Source organism: Pelmatolapia mariae, linkage group LG16_19 (genome assembly GCF_036321145.2).
Source record: "Pelmatolapia mariae isolate MD_Pm_ZW linkage group LG16_19, Pm_UMD_F_2, whole genome shotgun sequence".
Lineage (NCBI taxonomy): Eukaryota > Metazoa > Chordata > Actinopteri > Cichliformes > Cichlidae > Pelmatolapia > Pelmatolapia mariae.
In genome coordinates, this window is record NC_086241.1 from 58,464,913 (window position 1) to 58,485,601 (window position 20,689).

Consider the following 20,689-nt stretch of genomic DNA (forward strand, 5'->3'; position numbering starts at 1 on the left):
AATTTTGATAATTATGAACACAGTTATAGAACTTGTGAAAGCCACACATCACCACAATTGCATTTTCTCTAGTGGAGTTAGTGCGCTATCAGCACTCTTTACCATTAACCCCAGTTGGATGGTAATTGATTGCTGGAGGGGATGTACAATGGGGATTCTTAAGTTTGATTAAAATTTTCCTCGACTGGTGTTCACACATGTGACCCAATTATTTCGTCTGAGCGAAAGGGCAACCATCTCTGTTCAAATACAAACATGTATGTGTGTGCACATTCAGACCCAGACTTGCAGCGCATGTGCATGTTTACATGGCTAATGCATGCACAGAGCTTCTTGCAGTGCGCACATAGCATACACATGTTAATACAGTAAATGCAGACTTTCATGTCGATCAATTTAAGTGCACATGAAAGATATTAATTCTATCATTGCATGCCAGCACATTTACCCATCCATCCATGCAAACCCCAACTTTACAAATCGATTCTGATTGATTTTTTTTAAACAACCTATTCAGCTTACCCTGCGTGCATTGAAGACACCTGACACAGAGGCCATGCTTATTTTATTATAAGGGAGAATCCAACCATGTGAGTGCAGAAAATGAAAGATTGATCTTCACTTTATCCAGCGTGGTCGACGTAGTGGAACTAAATCAGCGCCTGCCCCCATCCATCTATCTATCATCTCCTTCAACCAACACACAAGTTGTTATTGCTCTTCTGTGTTACACAGTTGTGGTATCAATATCAGCTTTGGCTTCACTAAGTGTCAGGTTTCATATAAGCACTCAATTTTCAGTGTCAAATAGCAAACGGGATTTTAAAAGAATATTAATATAGCTCTGATTGTGTTCCCTTGTAATTTGAAAGACAATCAATAGAGAAATCTGAAACAGTGATTTGTTTTGGCATGTTATGTAGGCCAGCGCTTCATGGGGTGGTTGATGTTTGGCTGACTAGCAAATGAACATGGGGATGCAGAGATAATCACATAATATAGGATGCACTCTCACTGAAGGTGGCTTTTCTTTTCCCAAAAGTAAATAAGTGCACGTCTCTGTCACACTGTCAACATAATGTCCTCAGTGGTAAGTCATTCTGTGCAGGTAATGCCACTCCACAGTCTATGCTCTTGTGCTTAGGGACAGCTTCAAGTGCCACTGTGTGGCTAAGAGCTGTCATTACATGACAAGTTAAACAAAGCCATTATACCCTGAGGTGAAGTAGTGCTTAAACCTTTACTTGAGTAGCCTCAGGAACACTGGCATTTGTTTGACAAGTCTCTTAGGTTGTGATACCATTGATTCTGTGCTCTTTTTGTGTTTCCAGACTGCACTTTACTTTGATAGGGCTTGTGGCAGATAAGAGGAGGATTTCACTGTGTTATTGGCTCCAGCATGTTAAAATGTGATAAGGATATTGATTGAGGGCTTACAAAGTGTTCACATTTTATCAACATTTCGACAAGCCAAAAATCATAATCACCCACAATTCTCACACAAATCAAATGCTTAAGTGCTCCATGGTAATAATTTGCTATAGCAGAGGCACAGTGGTTAGGATTTGTTCAGTTAGTTTGATAGAACAGATATATTCTGCAGCTTGACTTTGACTCTGCAGTCCTATGCTGTCAGTGTTCGTTCTTCTTAATGCATTTGTTGTTGTGACTAAAATGGCCTTCTGCTACTAACATTTTAACAGTTCTATCAAGAGATCAGATACACCTCAAAACGTCATTGTTTAATGGAGGACTGGGAACACTGTGGCACATTAAAAGGAAAGAGTGCAGGTTTACTGCTTTGTTTACCACAGTGGCAGACAGCCCAGACTATCAGTACAGAAAGAAAGATGGATCTCCTGACCATTAAACTAGAAGGTATAAAAAGTCCTCTGAGATAAAAATTTTGGTCAGTAAAAACTGTCCAAAAAGTAACAATATATATAGGATTCTACTTATTTTTTGTCCATCAATGATGCCAAACAGACCAACAATCCTTTAAGAACCTGCTAATCATTTACTGGGTCATGCTTACTCACACCGGATAGTTGTTCTAAAATAAAACTAATTGGTAGAAAACACATGTTAAGTCTGATGTGCTGCTATGCTCTTACACCTTTAGAGAAAATGCTGTTTCCTGATTACAAAGTTTTTTTTATTGGCATTTTTGGTTCTGAACTTTTTAATCACTTTGACACTTGCGACAGGACGAAGCAGCTTTATCTGTAAAAAGCATTAAATAATAAAAACAATTAAATAGGGTTGACTAAGTTCAAATCCATTAAAGTAACTTGCTTACAGTGTTTACTGCTGTTTCCTGTCCTTAAATAATAAGAAAAGCTCGACATTTTTTGCTATCCTTTGTTTCCATTCAAAGTATGAAATAATGCCAGAAAAATAAGTATATAAATTTTTATTTCAAAACATGAGAATGACCATTTATGGTAAAATTCAATAATATGCCCTATATAATTTTTATGACGGGTAATTTTAAAAGTATTTCTTTAAATATCCAGTACAACAAGCTCTTTCTCAATAAAGATTTAAAATGTTTTTTTTCCTCATAGACACCATGGGATGTGAACACAACCACTTCACACCACACCAGATTTTGAAAAATTTAAATGTACACCAGTACCATCATCAGCCATGTTAACTTTCACTGCTATCAATTTTTTCTTAAACTTGCTGTCAAATCCCCAGTGCTTGCTTAAAGAACCGAGAGACACACAAGACTGACTATCCCAATACAGTTAGGTGTCGTTACATTGTATAGTGCTGGAGCGAGTTCGTAAAACCTTATTTCCCAGATCCTCTGCTCTCCATGAGAACTGCATGGCAATATTCAGTTTCTGTCTGTCATTGTTTCTTCAGAAGTTGATTGCTTAAATTCATCTGTTTGTCATTTTGCTGGATTAAAACCTGAATCCACACACTCGCCAGTGTCCATAGCCGCAGGAAGCAGGGATTCAGTGCCATCCAGTGGTGGACTGAGTAACTGAAAGCGAGTCCCACATGCAGCCAGTTTCTGAAGAACCTCAGATCTTCATAGCTCCCAATGGCTGATTTAAAGCATGGAACTTAATTTACGTTATAGAAAAAAAGTGAAGAAGAAAATGTGTAAAAGCATACATCTATTTCAAAGATATGTTAAAAAGATGAAATCTCACCTATCAGATCTGCAGGTACTGCGTAAATTGCAATCCACACTCAGTGTTTTTTACATGATTGTTTTAGTAATGAAAAATAGTGGATATATTTATTCCAAACCCATACCCCAGACACACGATTCAGAAAATTAAAGGGGTTTTTGATTTAGTATTGCACTTTTAATAAAGGTGGTGTAGTCACGTGAGGCAGCTTATAAAAAAAGATGCTAAAAACTCAGCAGAGGCTGAGATGAACAGCTCTACCATTGGCCAAACTAGAAAAACACAACACTAGAACCTGCATTGTCCTGACTGCATCTTTTTAATAGACCTTCCGTGGCCTTAAGAGCTAATATTTGTGGTACAAGCTGAAGCTGAAGCTGAAGCTGAAATCCCTTATGTGTTTTAATCACTGGGTCAGGGGAAAGTCACCTTTTTTTAACTAAACATTTCATGACATTTGGGTTTAATGGCTTTAAACTATTTCACTCTGCAGACTTTCAAATTATTGCAAATTCAAAAACAGTTTGTCTTTTTAAAGTTACTAGCAGAGGAGAATTACCATCTCACAAAGTGACGTATTGTAACAGGAGAGAAGCATATAAAAATATCCAAAAAAAGTATTTGACTCGTTGGGTATATCTACTGCAGAACAACATAAGCAAAGATGCAAAGCGTCAGTGCACGTAAGGCTTGCTTCAGTTTCATGGGATCTGGATTGTTGCCCCAAAAGAGAATTGTTTTGGGACTGTGCAACACTTTTATTTTCATTATTCATAATTTTAGGAAATTATTATATTGGTTAATTGAAATATGCTATTTTGTTTCTTTTTCTTATCCTATGTATTGGATGTGTATGTGGATTGATTCAATTTGGTTAAAGTTAACTGTGATTTTTCTGTGCTTTTGCAATTATCCATATGTGCTTGTAGGGCTTTTCAGCCAGCACAACACACCACATTTTTGATTTATTATAGTTCATACAGCGATTCCTCATGTGACCTACTGTTTTCCACAGTAAGCACCGTGGTTTCTGGATTCCCATTTCAGTTTGTCGGATCTGGTATGCTGGGATATTAATGGGGTTATGTTCTGCTTTTTATTTAAATATTACATTGCTTAATTAATATTTCATGGATGACATCAGCTCTTCACTTGCAGAAAAATATTTTTAGTTGCATTTTTAAGTAAGTGTGGAAATAATTCTCAGCATGAAAATTATTAGGTTGCAGTAAGTAACATTGTGAGTAAACACGTACTGTAATAGTTCAGCAAACGCCACATAAATGTAACCCATACCAATAAAGCCATCTTCCCGCGGCTATGCAAGCAATACCTCACTAACCCTGTTGCAGTCCTACAGGTCAGGAGTTAATCAAGTCTCACTGCTTACAGTCGACTGGTTAGCTTTTGTCCTCTCCAAAGTGTTCAGTGCGCGTGATAGGTTAGCCTTCTGTCTGTCCAGGCTAGAAGTATTCCGTGTTTGGATAGTTGTATTTCCAGCACCTTGTTGGTTGGCTCGACTTCGCTCCAAACTAGTGGAAGTGCGCGACTGGACAGTCCTTTCTCCTGTCAAAGTATTAACAGGGCGCACTTGGTTGGCTCTGCCTCTGTCCAAACTGTTAACTGTGTTTAACTGGCTACTTCTCCCATGCTCCACAGTCCCAGGCCCACCTGACTGGTTAGCCCGCCCAGTCTGCTGATTATTCAGGGTTTGCAGCTGGCTGGTCCTGTCTCTCTCAGGGAGCCTGGGCTGAGTGGAGCTACTTCTGTCTGTATTAATAGTTTGTATCCTCTGTCTGTCCCTGTCCCTATCAAGACTAGTATCCCTGCGTACCAGTCCACTCCTCTCTCTCTCCAGACTGCTCTGGATCTCAGCTCTCCTAGCCAGAGCCTCTCTCAGCTGGGTGCGGAATATCTCGATCTTTGCCTGCAACTCCTGGAGCTCCCCTTCCCATAAGCTGGTCTGAGCACCTCTGGTTCCCATGGGAGACAGCACCAAACCTGTGGAAGCCAGAGTCGAGACAGGGCCCCCGTTGACATGGAGGCTAATCTGTGGAGGAGAAGTAAAACTCCCCAGGTTGCCAAGCCCCAACCCTCCCAGGCCAAGTCCAGGACGGCCAACCATCCCAGGCCTGCCGCGCACTGAGGCGGTGTGTGTGCGCAGGCGGTAGCTGTGAAGCGTTTCCAGGTCAAAGTGCACGCGTTTCTCCTTGGGTTCATTGGATGGTGAGGAGTTGCCCGTGTCCCCAGCTGACGTGGGAGGGGATGGTGGAGGAGGCTGATGCTGTTTCCTGTGTAGGGTGCAGTTCTCCGAGATACAAGAGGAGGGGCTGGTGAAAGAGAGAAAGATCACAGCAAAGGGAATACACAGAATGAGATATGCTGTACTGCAATGCAAGGACTTTTATATATAATATAGGATAATTATACCCAGTAAACCAAATGTCGATTGTAGTGATATTATCTGACTTAACACTACATCTTTTGTCTCAATTATAATTTATCTGTTAGGGCTTCTTTTTTAAATTAAATAAAAGATTTAAACCCATTACAGGACTTTCACAAAAAAAATATCTCCTTCACAATTAATTTTGTTATCAAGTCATAGAAATGTAATAATCTGCCACAGTAGCACGGACGGTCTAACCTGCTTCTAATATGATTATTTAAGAAAAAAATAGTTTGACGTTTGGGCAAAATATGCTTATTCATTTTCTAGCAGAGGGTTAGATGATGAGATTGATAAGGCTCTAGACTGTACATATGAAACTGTCAGCAGCTGCCAAGCTCAGATTAAACAAGATATAACGGCTTTAATTACTGAGCTTTGCTGAGAGGTGCTGGTAAGTAGATTTTATTGCATTTGGACAGAGTCTGCCTAGCCGTTTCTCTCCATTTCCAGTCTTTATGGCTTTATTTTTAGCTTGCTGCTTCATATTATTGTTATTATCCAACTTAAAGCAAGAAAACAAATAAACATTTGCCTCCCAAAAACAAAAAGTCATGCTCTCTTTTTTTATTTTTATGAAGTAAAATAATCAGTTTTTGCGCTTCCAACAACAAAGTGACATCTGTTAAACACACAAACAGAAGAAAATAGACAACATAATGGTGCATTAATCACTTAGTGAATTCATTACTTTTGATCAAGGCCGGCCATCTCCTTTCCAACATCCTCATATGTGGTGTGCAGGGCTCTGTGAATTTTCTGCAAGCAGAGAAGATGATTAGTAACATGGAATCTGTTAAGACGCCATCAGATTTGAAATAAATCAGGAGAGATGAATTTGCAAGGGTTATTATTCTATCCAGCTGCAGAGAACATCTGTGACAGCCGTTCCTGCTATAGTGCACTTTTGAATAATTTACTCTAATAATTGTAATTCAGTGAGAGACGGTTCCTTTCTGCTTAAAGTTAACGCGTCAGTTCCTTGAGGCCTTTTTCATTTAAGTATCAAAATGCTTAGGTTAGCATGATCAAAAAAACAACTTTAAAGTGTGACTATGCTTTAATATTTCCTGTGGGAAATGAGGCTTATTCTAAAGATAAGAATAATATTGAGGGTCTGACACAGATGCCATCGCCTCATAGCGGAGCTTCTTTTGTGATGAATGCTAGAGGCTGCCCGCGAGTGGTTGCCCTTTTAGAGAGATGTAGCAAACGAATATGAGCAATATGAGCAGTCTTGATATTTACACTGCTAGTTCCATTATTCACTCAAAAAATGTTGCCACTGGCACCTCATTTGGTAATGGCCAGAGCTTCATAAAAAAACCAAAATATGACCTTTAAATATTCAATTTGTTGTTTCTTTGGTGGATGTTGTCATAAACACACATTTGCTGTCAGAAACTTTCTGCAATTCACATTTATACACTGACTTTGTGAAGAAAATATAACATATTTGAATTTTATGAAAAATAACGAATATTTTAAAATAATTTTGCAGATGGAATCTGTATAAATAGCTTCATATAACGATCTGTCTCTTCATCTGTCTGAGAAAAGGCTAAACAAACAAAGGCACGAATGCATAATGTATCTTTATAAATCAATTAATAAACACTGCCAGCGGTAAGATTTATTAACTTTTTACTTTTTTTGTAAAGCATATAAAAACAAATTGGGTATTCAAGGACCTAATTTGTATTAATTAATGTAATTAACTTAATGGAAAGACATGTTTAATTGAATATGTCCGTTATCACAGACAATTCAGCTTTAGGAACATTTAGTCTAATTTTTGACTTTTTAATTTTTAACCAGTAGAGGGCATTGGTTATCTGCATGAAAAGTGTGAGCTCATAGGGGGTAAGGATGTCTCACCAACAGCAATATACATATGAGCACACATGCATATAGCCTTTGACTGTGCTCCTATGCGTGTCTTTGGTGTGCATGAGAGATCATGTGAGTTTTAAATGTCTGAGCATAACTCTTTGTGCTCAAGTGCATGGCATGTCTTGCTAGCATGAAAGATGGTGTGGCCTTATGTTTACTCACCTGGCTGGTGTGCAGCCAGTACTGAAGTGTGTGGCTACGCCGGAGGCGAGGGATGACCAGGTGATAGAAAGTGTGTTCACCTGCCAAGGTCAGCAAGGCTCCACCTACCCCCATGCATAACAACACGAACAGGCCTGAGAAATGCTGGATTCCCATCTGTAGAGTCTGAGGGGGCGGTGACAGAAAGAGAGCATGAAAGAGAGAGAGTGAGGGAGAAGTTGGGGGGAGTGACACAGATTACTGAAGACTTAAGCCGACAGAGAGGAAAATACAGAGATTGATGATTTATATTTACATAATTACCATTTAGGCCACTTTTTGTAAACGAGCACTTGATATTCTGCTGTTGTGTATCTAGTTTGGCTGTGTAAGCCCATAAGAATATTAGTCAAGAGAAGAGGACAACAGCGTAAAAGACATTTTTGGAAAGAAAAGGGTGTAGAGCAGCGAGGCAGCAGAGAATACGGGGGAGGCATAAAAGAGAGTAATAGAAAGAAACAGCAGTTAGCACAGAGATGGTAAGAAGAGACGATGGTTAATTGAAGAGCAGCTTTTCCTTATTTGATTTGCCTAAACCCACCCTGACATAATGTCTATCTCGTATGAGGCATTCATCGGCCTGGAGGAAGTGGAAGAGGCAGGGACAAGAGCAATGCTCTCTAATCATGTTTCCTCCACCCGACTCATTTCTGCACTGTCTCCGATGGCAATTAGCCCCATGCTGACACCACAAATTCATCAGTGACAACACTGACCTCCTTTTGCTCCTAATCCAGAGGGCAGGTTCACACCAACGCCTACATTGTTAGAAAGTAGCCAGCTCTCTGCGCTTCAAATGGGATGAACAGTAATAGCTTTCCGATGCAGGGTGAAGTTAAGGTTTTCGTTTCACTGGAGAAACCTATGACTGCATAATTGCATTTGTTGCTATATTATGGTTTAACTTTGAAGTGGGATTTAAAAGAGATGGCCAAAGGGAGTTGAATAGCTTCTCTATTCGCAAACAAGAGATATAGATACGGACATTTTGCTCTGTCTAGAGATTTCCAGTTCTTTAAAAGGAGTGCAAGTAAAAGGGAGGGCAAGAACTCCGAGTACTGTAGCACCCACACGATACAAATAAGAATCGACACTCAGACAGTGCGTGCCTGTAACTCTGGTTAAGGTCAGTAAATAGGCCTGAGTTTATGTGATTGTATGTCTTTGTTTGTGTGTGTGTGAAAGTGTCTGTCAGTGTATGTGTGCCTAGCTGGCAGGCAATCCAGTCTGTGTCCCAAAGGGAGACTCATTTATAGAAGTACAGCAGCAGAAGGCTTTGCTTAACACACAACACACGTACACAATTCATGAACACACACTCCCACGGATGACTTACCTCAGTGACTGCAAAGACTCTCTTTCCGCAGGGTACAACCTTATACCATTTGTCGTGTAGCATGTCCATGAAACCGTCAGACTTGTAGCGACTGACGAACTCTGACACATTACGGGTTAGAGGAGAACCCTGGGGAAGGCCAATACCATAGCCTGAAAGAGGACACAGACACAGATGTAAATACGTGTGCTAAAGGTAACCAACCTGAGAGCTACAGTCATGCCTCAGGAAGATAGTGTCTAACTCGGTGTTTTTTTTGCAGTAAAACCAAAGTCAGACAGTTGCACTTTGCCAAAGGGCAGATGGCCTCTGGAAAAAGAAGATTTACGGTTTACAGTCTTCAGGTTGAATCATAAATAAACTATGTTTTCTGGCAAAGTATTTCCACCTATAGAGTGCAAATACAGTGTCCCAAGATTCACCTGGACAACAGCTCTGTATAAAAGTGGAAACCCCCCCCCAGCTAAAGCTGTTGGAGGTTGTATTACAGAACACACAGTGGATCAACTTCAAGTATTGTGTTGTTTGAAGCTTCTTTCGATATTGCCCAAGGAGTTTATAACTACAAACTCTAATCAGATCTAAAGCATAGATAAGATTAGATGTTATTCCCAGAGGTATAGCAATAGGTGATCAAGACACACAACCAAGTGGTCTTTCATGACCGTGTGACCTTCAGGAAAATGTAGCAGTCGTTCTTCATTAGTCTTTCCTTTTTAAAGTTCCCATTCAATTAATTTTCCCTACTAGTGCTTGTTTTAGATGCAGAAAGAGCTGCCAACCATCAGGGTTTCAAATAATTATTCTTAAATGTTCTAATTTAATATCATCCCCGCTGAGACACGATTTAGTCTTTTCTACTCTTTTATGTTTGTTTGGTTTCAGACTTCAGGGTCAGAGTGTAACAAGCTGGCAGCTCTGTCTGATATCAGTCTGCTTCTGTGTCTTGAGTTTGGGGAAGAAACCTGCTTAAATGCGCATAGATGATTAATGATTTTATCTCAATAACTTAGATGTGTTTCAGAAAGATTTCCGCATATGTTCAAAACTTCCTGTGATTTCAAAACATGTCAAACACATCAGTGATGAGCTTATGGAGCGAGAATCGAGGCTGATTTAAGATAAAATTATTTTCTTCTTGTACTGAGAGTAGTTAGTAAACTGGGAACAACCTTTCTAAACTCTCAGCAGTGCCTTAGAACTTGGTTTTCAGACATTTTGAGAAAAAAAAACATCCTCATGTTGGTACTCTTCCTCCTTTTCCATCTGGCGGAGCTGTATTAACTCATAATTCATAATCATATTTTGGTGGATTTAACAAATACCCAGCCTTATTAGAGGCTTCTTCACCGAGTAATGGTGTGGTGTTTCTTTCTTTTCATGTTTTTATCAGGGGGATGAATGCATGTGTTCTGTCCCCTTCTTTGCTGCTGAAATAAATATACCTATGAAAAAAATATACCTGTGTGACACGGTATGAGATTTTTCTATGTAACAAAGTGGTTCTGGTGACAAACCCTAACAACATGAGAGTGGAAAGGAAACAAATTTAAGATTATATCTCCACAGTCTACTTTACTTGCTTACACAGTCTTCATCAGTCTTGTAAGTCGAAAGCTACGTTGCTGGAGAGAAAATATGCTTCTCTCAAACATAACTCAGAATGGAGTTTGCAGCTGTTTGGAATGTCAGTTTTAGAAACATGTATGATTCTTTGGATTTTTAATTCTATTTATGATAATGAAAATAGTTAGGTCTGCCTCTTGAGACCTTATAAGGCATTCTAGACTTGTACTCCATTATGAAATTTTATATGTCACATCTGATACTCCTTTCCATTCCAAATGCTCCAACTCCACCCCATTCTCTGTGAGCTCAGGCCATTTTAAGGCTGATATCAAGTAGTCTGATCCCAGCTTAAGGAATGGAGTGGGATCAAATCTGACTCCACCCTTTAGAGTTCCTTCAGTGGAAAGTATGCAAATATACATATTTTACCTGACTGCTTCTTATGTCGGTTAGATTCCCTTTGGTTACAGTCACATGGCAGTGCTCAGACTGTGGTGATGAATTATTGTCTTGTAAATTACTTTTATGTAAATGAAATTCTCTTTATGAGGTCTTGGTCCAACACAACATTTTGGACTTCTGATTCTGCTGTGAGGAGTAAATGTAGTAGGTGTAAAAATGTCAAAGTTAACTTCTTGTGTTATTATTCTTCACTTGTACACCAAACTCCCTTCCCTTGTCCCTCTAAATGAATGTTAATGGTGTCTTCTTTCCATTTCATTTCTCCTTTAGCCTTTTCTCCCTTAAATTTCACTACATTGTGCTCCACTGTAGAAATAAGATTTATAACACTATAGCATATTACTTTAGAAAACTGTCTTTATAGGTTTTACTCCATTTGCATATCCTGTTTGAAATATACTTTAAAGTGAGTACAATCTTTCTAAATCTGTAACTAGACTTACAGATTCTGTAAAAAAATAAAGCACCTCCTTCCTCTCACCAAGCCTCACCAGACCTACTAGTTGCAAAACACTTTTCAAAGCCTGATGCTGATCATCCACTCTGTGCTCACTTCACATTCGCACCCTCCAGTTACAGATACAAGACCTTATTTTGTTGAAAGGCCAAACAAAGGTTGGTTCCACTCCATGTGCACAGGAAATTGATACCATACTGATATTATAGCCCTTTTATGAATCCCCTTCTTCTGATGACAGTAAAAAAGAAAGAAAGCTACTTTAGCTGCTCCCTTATTCACGAGGGGTCGCCACAGCGGGTAGCTCTGATGATAGTGTTCCTTTTTAATTATGTAAGTGTAGCTTTCTGTAAGAGGTAGTTATCGCATCACTTTCTTGACAGTATTAATAAGTACTTTTCACTTTCACAATCATGGATGGTGAAGAAAAAACATCTCGAAGTGAAAAAAATACAGAATAAATAAAAGTATGTCTTTTTTTTATCTGATTAAATATACAAAATATCAAGATCAGGTATAGTTTTAGTGTATTTTTCCATACGCTTTTTTCATACACTTCTGTGGAAGAGTCTTAAGCCATCCTTCATTTCTTTATATTTTACTAACAAGGAGCCAGAACATATATTTTTAAACTGGTGTAGAACATAGTTCTTCAGGTTTTCTTTGACTCATTTTCAGTCCAACCTTTGTATCTGACATTTTCAGATGAATTTGGTTTGTTTGTTAAGCCACTTAACACTGACCTACAAATCATTCAAGCATAAAAGGAAATTGGACAAGTGGAGGACAAAAAAGGGGGTAACTACAACACATGAATACTATCTGAAAGTAATTTCCTCAAGAAATAGGAAAAATTCCAGTAAAGAACTGACTGATGCATCTGGTTGATCAGTTAATCCATGTACTGTCTGTAAAAGCCTCTCCAGAAATGGTCTCAGTGGAAGGGCAGCTGTGAAGAAGCCATTCTTAAGAAATGGAAACAGGGAAAAAAGGAATTTGATATCTCTGGGTCAGATCATTGTCAATGTGATTGCAGGAGGTCAGGAAAGAGGTAAAACATGGAGCAGCTTCTGTTATGATTTGGGGTTAAATTTCAGCCAGTGGCAAGGCTGTGGGAAGTAGGGCTGCTGGGGATGCATCATGCCAAATGCAAAAAATAGATACATAAAGGTGTTGACTGCTGTGTCTTAAGATACCTTATAGTTGGAAGATACTACGAGGTTTCTAGTACACCTCACCCCCAGCTGTGCTCATGCACACACACGCATGAGTGTGCATATCAACACCCTCAATTCCAAGGACTTTTCCACAGCTCTGGCCAGTGGAGATCTTGTCAAAACTGATGGAATTATGAACAAAGAAAAGTTCAGTCAGATTTTGATCCATCATGCACTAGCATCTGAAAAGAACTTGAATGGCAATGGCTTAATTTTTCAGCATGACAATGATCTCACTGTCATTGCAGTAAAAGCATACCTGGCTAGAAAAACACATAATGGAACACTATCAGTCATAAACTGGCCTCCTTAGAGCCCAGACCTCAACAGTATTAAAGTAGCGTGGGATCATCTTGACAGAGAATAAAAACAAAAGGCAGCTGACATCCAAAGAAGAGCTTTGAATGTCCTTCAAGAAGCCTGGGGAACTATTCCTGAGGACTACCTAAAGAAATGACAAGCTTGCCTGAGAGAGTTCATGCTGTGTTGAAGAAAGGTGGTCATACCAAATACTGACATCCAAGCTCATAAGAATTGCGCCAACTCTGTTTCTACCTTATATACTGTGTTTCCATTTATTTTTTTCACACTTCATCACCATGTCTTTTTTCCCTAGTAAAATATAAAGAAATGAGGGGTAGTCTGAGACCTTTGCATAGTACAAATCTTTTGCCCATTACATGCTATATACTGATGCAGTCATTGTTATGTTCCAGAATGCTGTTGTAATGCTGCCAAAACAAAGTTGAAATGTTCTGTAGAATATGAAAACAATAGATGCAATCCAATTTGCAAATAATTTACACCTTATTTTTAGTTAATTTAGTTTCAAATATTGTTTCAAATATTGAAACAAAAGAAATTAATTTTGTTCATTTTATTTTATATATAAAAAAGCTAATTTTAAATTTGATAGTACCAACATTCATGTGTAATATTGTTTGAATGGCTATCATGTAAATATGGAGGTATGCCTACTGTGGTAGCAAATGTGTCCACTAAGGTCATCAGTAGTAGTAGGAGTTAAAGTGGCTGCCTGTTTTTCATTGTTGTGCTGATGTCGCTGATGCTGGTGGAGTCCAAAGGTGATCCTCAGCCACACCATGTTTTCCTGTCTATGAATTGTAAATTGTTTGGGGTGAATGACTCACCGAATGGTTGGTCTGCACCATAGTCTGCCTCTGCCATTTGAATCCATCTGCTCAGTGGTCATTCATCACCTAGTGATTTCCACTTCAGGATGGTGCCTGTTTTAAATGCAGTGCTGCCTCAGGGTTCGAAGATCACGGCCATTCATTACTAGTTTCAGTCGTATCCCTTTCAGCCTTATTTCTGGATTCTCTGAATTTTTAAATACTATTTACCACAGATGCCAAAATCCTATTTTGTCAAGTATTTTCCCATGCACCGTTTCAGTAGTCATGTCCTAGATAGAATAGATCGTAATATCCTCTGTTTTTCTTTTTATGCCAAATCATCTTAATTATCTAATTAAAGTTACTGTGTGTAAAATTTTCGCCACTAGATGTCAATAGATTGCAGATTGTTGTTAACTGAGTTCTGTTTTCTTACCTTGCCCAATTCGAGTGCATAATCCCTGCTATGGTGGCTCCTATTAGGACAAACATAGACTGTGCACAGACTGTATGGCATAAGAGCTGGGCTGAGACTAGCCACTGTATTTGTACTGCTGTCTGGACCGAATCTGGATCAACCCTAGATTTGTTCCCTGACTGTGCAGGCTGTCGATCTACTGTTTACCTCAGCTGCCAATGCCGGGTGAGAAACATCCACCTTTATTTACTCTGTTGGAAGCTGTAAAACCTTGTGACAGGAGTCCAGTACGAGTCCAATATGAGTCAGAGACGCTCATTCTGACCAATGACAGCGATACTGAGGTGAACTGAGGATATGCTGAACTTTTCTGTCAGTGAGACTGCTGTTCTTGCTGCTCGTAGCTACTGTTAGCAGACTTTTAGGACACTCAAGCCTAATATTAGCTGGCATAATGCTAGCTTAAAACCAGCTGTTGTTGTTTAGCCAGCTCTTGTCATCTGTCCAGAAATGGTTGCATGTCTAATCTGCTCTTCTTTGCCTTTGGTGTACTATTTATAAGGGTGGTCTCTAGCCACATTAAGTTAAAAAAAAAAAAAGACTTATTCCATCAAATACAATTAGTTGGAAGGGAGATGTCCTTTTTGGCTGCTGCATTCAAATTTAGTGAGGAAAATGGTGGCTTCCACAAACCTGTGCCTGCTCCTACTATATGTGTTTTTTAATAGTTTATTTGATAAGATAAGATAAGATAAGATAAGATAAGATAAGACTTTATTGATCCCACGCAGGGGAATTTTTTGCGTTAGCTCAGCTCAGGTACAGATATCAGAAGGAAAATACAAAAAATACAAAGAAAATACAAACAAATAAAAAATAAGTAAGATAATACACTATATACAATGGTAGCATACACAGTATGTGATTATGGATATGGTTGTGGAAATATTAAAGACATAAACTATATAGCTTAACATAACTATTTTACCACTACTATTCCTATGCATAGACATGTACATGCACACACACATGTACACACTTGAGACAGCATCAGTTTGTTGGAAGATGTAATTACACACTAATCTAAGTATATTTGTGAGCACAATATCTTTTTTTCCTAATAAATAACCTAAATAAAAATTACTAACTGCACCTTTAAATAGTTGTAAGATACTCCATTAAATGTGTTATTTTTTTGCATAAACACAACTTATTCTGTTTTTTATTACCCTCTTACTACTTCCCGAGGTTTAATGTGATTTGTTGTGTTTGTACAATTTTTAATGACTGCATGATTGTAGTTATATTCATTCTTTTACACATCCTCCCAGCTTTGTTTTTTTTTTAGACAAACCAAGGGGTGTACAGCACAGTGCAACTAGAGTTAAGTGTCACAGATGTGAAACTGATAGCTTAAAAGGTCTATCTAATTATGCAGCCAGTAATGCAAATCATTATTGTAGTGCATTAAATATTAATCTGTTTTTTATTTATAGAAATTGTTTCTTCGTCATCATCATCAATTGTTTGGTAATGCCTTAGAAGTTTCCCCTTTTGCTTAAAACACCACCAACAGCAGTTGGAATAATGAGAGCAGACAAAGCAATAAAATACAGAGTAGTTACAGCAATAAAATTATATAACTCTAATATTTTTAATTAAGTCACAGATTTAAGTACAATCTTCCACCAGTGTTTATTGCTTTAATTTCTATAGCAGCACATTCAAGTGTTGTTTAATAGCTGGAGAGGATTGCCTCTCTGCCCTTCACAACTTACTCAAAAGGGATCTGTTTTGCATTACGACCACTATTTCTACAGGTTAAAAGTGAAAGAAATGCGTTCCTCAGCTTTGACTCAAAAGAAAAGACCCTCTTTAAAATTTATTGCTATACAAAACCTCCAGGGATTGTTTGTTTCATTTCATCTGTACTGCAGTCACAGACACAGTCATACCAACAGGGGTTTTGTGTGTGTCTCTGTGTGTGTGTGTGGCTGGCTCAGACTTGGCAGCTGTTTGTCAGTGTGTTTATGTGTGTGTATGTGTGTTATGGGGCTGTCAAGGTGTATGAGCCCGATGGGGGTTGTGGACAGAAACAGAGAATAGCGAAGGTTCACGTAACTGTCACACTCTGCTTCCTACATGACAAAGACTGCCAAAGCCTCCATCCCTTTGCTCTTTCCCTCCTTTACCGACCCTTCTTTTCTCATTTTTCTTCCTTTCGTCTTCTCTTCCCCCCTCATCCTTTCTCTTTCCCCATCCAAGGTCTTTTCTCTCCCACCATTGCCGCTGGTCTCTTCCTCTGTTAGTCCACTCTTTATCTCTGTCATCCCTTCGCTTTCGTTCAATTTCTGCTTCAGTTCATTCTTCTCTTTATCTCTCGGGTCCTCTCCCGAGTCCACTGCTTTGTCTCTGTATGTCTCGCTCCTCATGCTTTTTTTTTTTTTCAAGCAGACAGAGAGCATTTTTCTGTCATCAGCATATCTCCATCCACAATTCTTTAGAGCACTCAGTCAAATGCTGAAATGCAAGTGGGCAGTCACTTGTCATTTGTTTTGATTCTTTCCCCCAGACGTTCGCATTTTCCATCACAAGCTTCATGTCCCAAAGCTGTCACTCAAATCCCCCCACACACTCAAAGACACACCGGTGCCCGTCGAGTTTTACTTAAAAGCACTGGGTTTGTAAAAAGCTCAGCTTATTTCAAAACACAGATGATCTGTTCAAACTTTACAGTCACATTTTTTGTAAAAAGTGCATTTAATATTGGGTTCGTGTTCCCCTAAGCACACCAGCTTATTAGTGAGTATGGCCTGTATTAAGTCACTTTCATTGCTCATTGCCTACATTCATTGCTGTTATTGAGGTTTGACTATTTGCAGGTGTTTTACTCTTACATTAGTTACTGTTTGAAAAGTAAAGCACATATTTTTTGTGCACAGGTGGATTTTCTTGCTACTTTGTAGGTGTAGTTTTTCCAATTGTGTGAAAGCTACTAAGAAGGAAATTTAAAGTACAGTTGGAGGAATATTATAAAATATATATCAAGGTGAAGTAATAGATGATCCAAATGAGTAAAATAGAGAAAGACTGTGACCAAGGTGCTAAAGTTGAAGCTTCCAAACAAAGCCAATGTCATGGTGCCTACAGCCATCATTTATATAAAGTCTAAGAACACAACCTAAAATTTCACTGAAGAAAAACAAATGGATTTGCTGTAAATTTGACTTGTGTTACATTAAACATCAAAGAGCATACTCCCTATTTCATATTTTTTTAATGTACTTTTACTTCAGTTTTTTGGAGATACAGTAATTTAATAAAAAAGGTTTAAATACGCCCTACTCTCCAAGCAAAACTTGAAATGTGGACTCTCTAAATAAATGCATAACCTTGTGTAACCCTGCATGAGTTAGGCAGTTACAAACTCAGGTGCTTCTGTGAGAGTGGTTGCATCAATTTAGTTTTTCAGCAGCATCTCCTAGGCAACATAAATAGCATGTGTTATCCCACCAACCTCTTAAAATATGAGAAAAATCCTGTTTGGTGCATGGATATGTGACCTTCAAGTGACACTGGCTTTCAGCTTTAATCTGTAATTTTGTTTCTTCAAATTGGTAAGAGATGTGCAGGTAAAAGCAGCAGGGGCAATTTTTAAAAGAAACAACCAGCACATTTCGAACTTCAGCTATTTCTGTATTTAAGTCTATTTTAAATAGCTGCCTGAGAAAACAGGTTTTCAGACACTTTAAATATTGCTGGTTTTCAAAGTCTGAGGCCATGTTTCTCTGCTGGAAAATGGGTTCTGGTGAGAGAAGCAGAAAGGGGAGTTCAACTATCCTGGGATCTTATTCATGAGTGATGGGAAGGTGGAATGTGAGGTGGACCAGCGGATTAATCCAGCGTCTTTGTGGTTGTTTTGGGACTGTTGTAGTAAAGAGAAAGCTGAGCTAAAAGGTGAAGCTTTCAATTTACCAGTCCATCTAGATTTCAGACCTCACTGATGGTCATGAGATCTGGGTAATGAGTTTCCTCTGAAGGGTGTATGAGTTCAAAGATAGGCTGGGGAGCTTGAAGTAGAACTGCTGCTCCTCTGTGTTAAAAGGAGCCAGTTGAAGCCGTTTAGGCATCTGGTTAGGATGCCTCCTGGGTGCCTCCCTCTGCAGTGTTTCTGCACATATCCAAGTGGGATGAGATCCCAGGGTAGACCCAGAACCCACAGGATAGATTATATATCTCATCTGGATTGGGAGTGCCTCAGAATGCTCCAGGAGGAAATGGAAAGTGTTGCTGGGGAGAAGGACATTAGGAATATCCTGCTTAGCCTGCTCGACCACAACTCAACTTTTGATAAGTGGAAGATAATGAATGGATGTTTGCTGAAGCTTCTGCTTATTTATACCTGTTGATCTCATGGTGTGTGCGAGTTTTTATTTCACTGAATTTCAACTTAGGCCATTTTTAAAAAAATTTTTGTTATTGACTGGGGCTAGGAGGCATGGATTTCTAGCTTTTGAAAGAGGGCAAAACTGGATTCAATCAAATATTAATCTTTTCAGGTTTGATAAAAAATTCTTAAGGTTTGTGTCTATGTGTGAACAAAATCCACAGCTATAGGGTTGGATCAAATATATATTTTCATGATTATTTTTCTTGATTAATCTCTTCTTCAATAACACCCCCCCCCTCCCAAAAAAACCCAAAACTGTTAAGCTAGTCCTCTAAATATTTCAGAAGGTGACATCTTTAATCAAAAAACTGCTATCACATAAGATAAGATATCAAACTAAATTATTATTAATTAATCACAACAGTTGCCCATTTCTACTAATCACGTAATCAAGTCAGTAATGCTTAATTTTGTTTCAGACTCTGCCACATTTCTGCATGCACACACACACAACTACACACACAGAAACGTGTCTGTACGTCACTCTCGTCAGACGTGAGCTGCCCGACCAACAATACTTTCACCCCGCCAATAGGATCCTCTGCCATCCTCATTTAATCTTCAGACATGCTTTGTTCTGCTTGACTGAGCTTGTGCAGACCACTTATGCACGCAGGGACACATGCTCCACATGCACACCAACCCCATACACACACATGCGTGCGGGCAGCTAGTGGCTGCATGTTCAGTGGCAATATTATTAATGGGGTGTGTCTAGGCTGTCGTAAACATCTCCCAACAGCACTCAGCGAAAACAGACGCACGGCGACACCCCCGCATCTCCCTCCACTTAAGCAGCCTGAAGATTTCAGCAGAGCACCTTGCCTGGAGCGACTCCACAGTCCCAATTCCAGCGTCTCTCTGTATCTCCTGACCACAAACTGCTCTATAAATCCCGCCTGCATCCACATACAGACAAAATAACACTTCCTCTCTTTCTTTGCTCCATTCTTCCACTCCGTGTCCTTTCTTCCCCTCCCTCATTCCATCTGCTTGGGGTGAAGGTTTGTCTTGATTAGGAGACTCTGTTGGCTGCCTCTTTTATCACTAGCTGTGCAGAAAGGAGCAAACTGGCAGTGGGCAAATGAAAGCCCTCTATCTCCTTCTTATGCTCAACTCCCACCTCACTCACTGGCCCCTGATTTCTTTACTTTTGTTGTCCTTACTTACTTTTTAAAATCTTTTATTCCGTCTCATGTTTTTTTTCTTTTCTTCCTCTTATTTGTTTTACTTGTCTCATGTTTCCTGTCTGGGTCATTTCCTGTTCTTTCTTTCTTTAGCCCCATCCTACTCTTCCTCACTCCTGCAAAATAGCTACTCAAACAAGTGTAGATTCTCTGCGTGACTTTTTTGTGTAGACGGTGAATCAAGTAGTCATCAAACTGACACGCTCTACATATCAATGAGACCTGCTTTCCCTTCTTCACATTCATGAGTAATGGCTCAGCGCTGTCCCTGGGCTCATTTTGTACAATGCAATGAAGAAAGCACTAGATAATCTCCAGTGAACAAGGATTGTACAGGAAGTACGGAACGTGGGAGTGGGGTCTTTCTGAGGTGACACTTTGATTGACAGAGAAATAGTATCAAAGATAGTTTCTGGTCCCAGGTGGCACCCTTACTAGTTTCTATTTATTGTCTGTGTTTCTGTTAGTGCCTGTATCAGTGATATGAGGAGAAAAGAAGACTGACATGAATCAAATACACAAATGCATGCACCAGCACACAAACAAACACACACACACACACCTACAGTAATATGCTTGGACATAAACAAACATATGTGGTCATGCATGAGCTCCCAGTGCCAAATCTATCCTAGTAAAGAAAAACCTCCTGGTGACTAAGCTACATTGGGTTAGAGGTTAAATGTTTGATATATCCAATAAACGTGTTCCGCTAGCAGAAATTTCACTTCAAAGTCACCTTCAGAATGTGTATATGTGCAG

At 39.1% G+C, this 20,689-nt stretch overlaps 1 protein-coding gene across 1 annotated transcript in view; it reads right to left on the minus strand.

The window, feature by feature from the left end:
- Positions 1-2,467: 2,467 nt before the first annotated feature.
- LOC134644995 (glutamate receptor ionotropic, NMDA 3B-like) overlaps positions 2,468-20,689 on the minus strand; it is an 82,580-nt gene continuing 64,358 nt past the window's right edge. The window contains exons 9-12 of the mRNA XM_063498210.1: positions 9,032-9,183; positions 7,657-7,821; positions 6,293-6,360; positions 2,468-5,482 (exon numbers count right to left, since the gene is read on the minus strand). Coding sequence (XP_063354280.1) covers positions 4,525-5,482; positions 6,293-6,360; positions 7,657-7,821; positions 9,032-9,183 — 1,343 coding nt within the window. The 3' untranslated portion in view covers positions 2,468-4,524. The remainder of the gene's footprint in view (positions 5,483-6,292; positions 6,361-7,656; positions 7,822-9,031; positions 9,184-20,689) is intronic.